Source organism: Aplysia californica, unplaced genomic scaffold (genome assembly GCF_000002075.1).
Source record: "Aplysia californica isolate F4 #8 unplaced genomic scaffold, AplCal3.0 scaffold00541, whole genome shotgun sequence".
Lineage (NCBI taxonomy): Eukaryota > Metazoa > Mollusca > Gastropoda > Aplysiida > Aplysiidae > Aplysia > Aplysia californica.
Genome location: NW_004797811.1, coordinates 348143 through 349408, shown reverse-complemented (window position 1 = coordinate 349408; position 1266 = coordinate 348143). Strand labels below are relative to the sequence as shown.

The window sequence follows — 1266 nt, the reverse complement described above, 5'->3', positions numbered from 1 at the left end:
GGGGGGAGGGAGGGGGTAGGCCTAACTGTTAGCAGCCCAGAGTCTGACAGCCGAGTGCCTATCGCTCCCCGTTATAATTCTCCTTATATATCTTAACTAGACGATTCCTCTTTTCGCCGGCTAGACTCATATTGGCCAGGTTAGTTATTAGTGGGGAGAAAGCGATGAATAAATACCAAACCGGAACTATAGGTGGCTAAAAATCCAATAAACAAAAAAGAGTAGTGCCATGCTGACAATAAATGTTCTGATAATAGTTAGAGAAAGGCTAAATGATAAATACATGTATTGCTGATAAAATAATACATGTGTCTGCACTGCTCAAAGTCTCATTTTTAATTTTGTAAGCAACACAGATGCCAATTTGGCAATTAAGGGATACTTTATTCGCTCTTAGGGCAGTTGATGGATTTGTCCAGCGGACTGACGTCATCGCTGAGACCGCCGTGTTCACTTTGTCCTCGTACGAAGTTCCGCGACGTGACGGGAGACGATTTAACAGTTGCGGGCCGGCGAGATAAACAAACGTGAAGGAATGAGGCAGTGTAACGCGACAAAACAGCAGTGAATCCCACTTCTCTAACTGAGCGCCTTCAAATCGGCAATGTGCCATTTGAATATTGATGCATGTTTGTTTGGATTTACTTAAAACTGAATGAAAATCATGATCAGCAATAAATCTCTTGTAACCAGTCCAGTTGACAAAATTTTGACAGGCACCGTCGGTCTTGCCCGGTTAACAAACCGCCCCTGGTCACTATCCAAAGCAACCTCAAAGGGAGATGATATTGTGACGAAATTCTTCGTCTTCGTGTTTTCACTACATGGCACGGATGATGCAATGTGCCAACAAGACAACTCCTGACCCCACGTGGCCATGATCAGTCAAAATTCCTCCCAAACTCGTCAAATCAATATTTGGACTGGCTTGCCAGATCAACAGGCGTTAACTTAACAGAACAGCTGCAAGGTGACCTTGACTGGAAGATTCGAAACTGGCCACGCCCCATGCAAACTTGTCTGGAACTGAAGGCTGCACTTCACAAGGAATAGCAGGGAATGCCTCAGACAACCATAAACACACTTATTCAGTCAATGAACAGACGTTTGGTAGCAGTAAATCAAGCTGAAAGAGGTCACACGCAATACTGCGCAAACGTTGATTAGGATTTCGCAATGGTCAGTGTGAATAAAATTATTTCCCTTGAATAAAGAAAGAAAATGGTTAATTCTTTTCATGTCATGTTGGCAGAAAATGAATGTAGA

The 1266-nt window shown here is 43.2% G+C and overlaps 1 protein-coding gene across 1 annotated transcript in view; it reads left to right on the top strand.

Moving 5' to 3' along the window:
- The window catches only part of LOC101852265 (uncharacterized protein DDB_G0271670-like), a 162290-nt gene extending 161759 nt beyond the window's left edge, over positions 1-531 (top strand). The window contains exon 5 of the mRNA XM_035971932.1: positions 398-531. Coding sequence (XP_035827825.1) covers positions 398-531 — 134 coding nt within the window. The remainder of the gene's footprint in view (positions 1-397) is intronic.
- The last annotated feature ends 735 nt before the right edge of the window (positions 532-1266 follow it).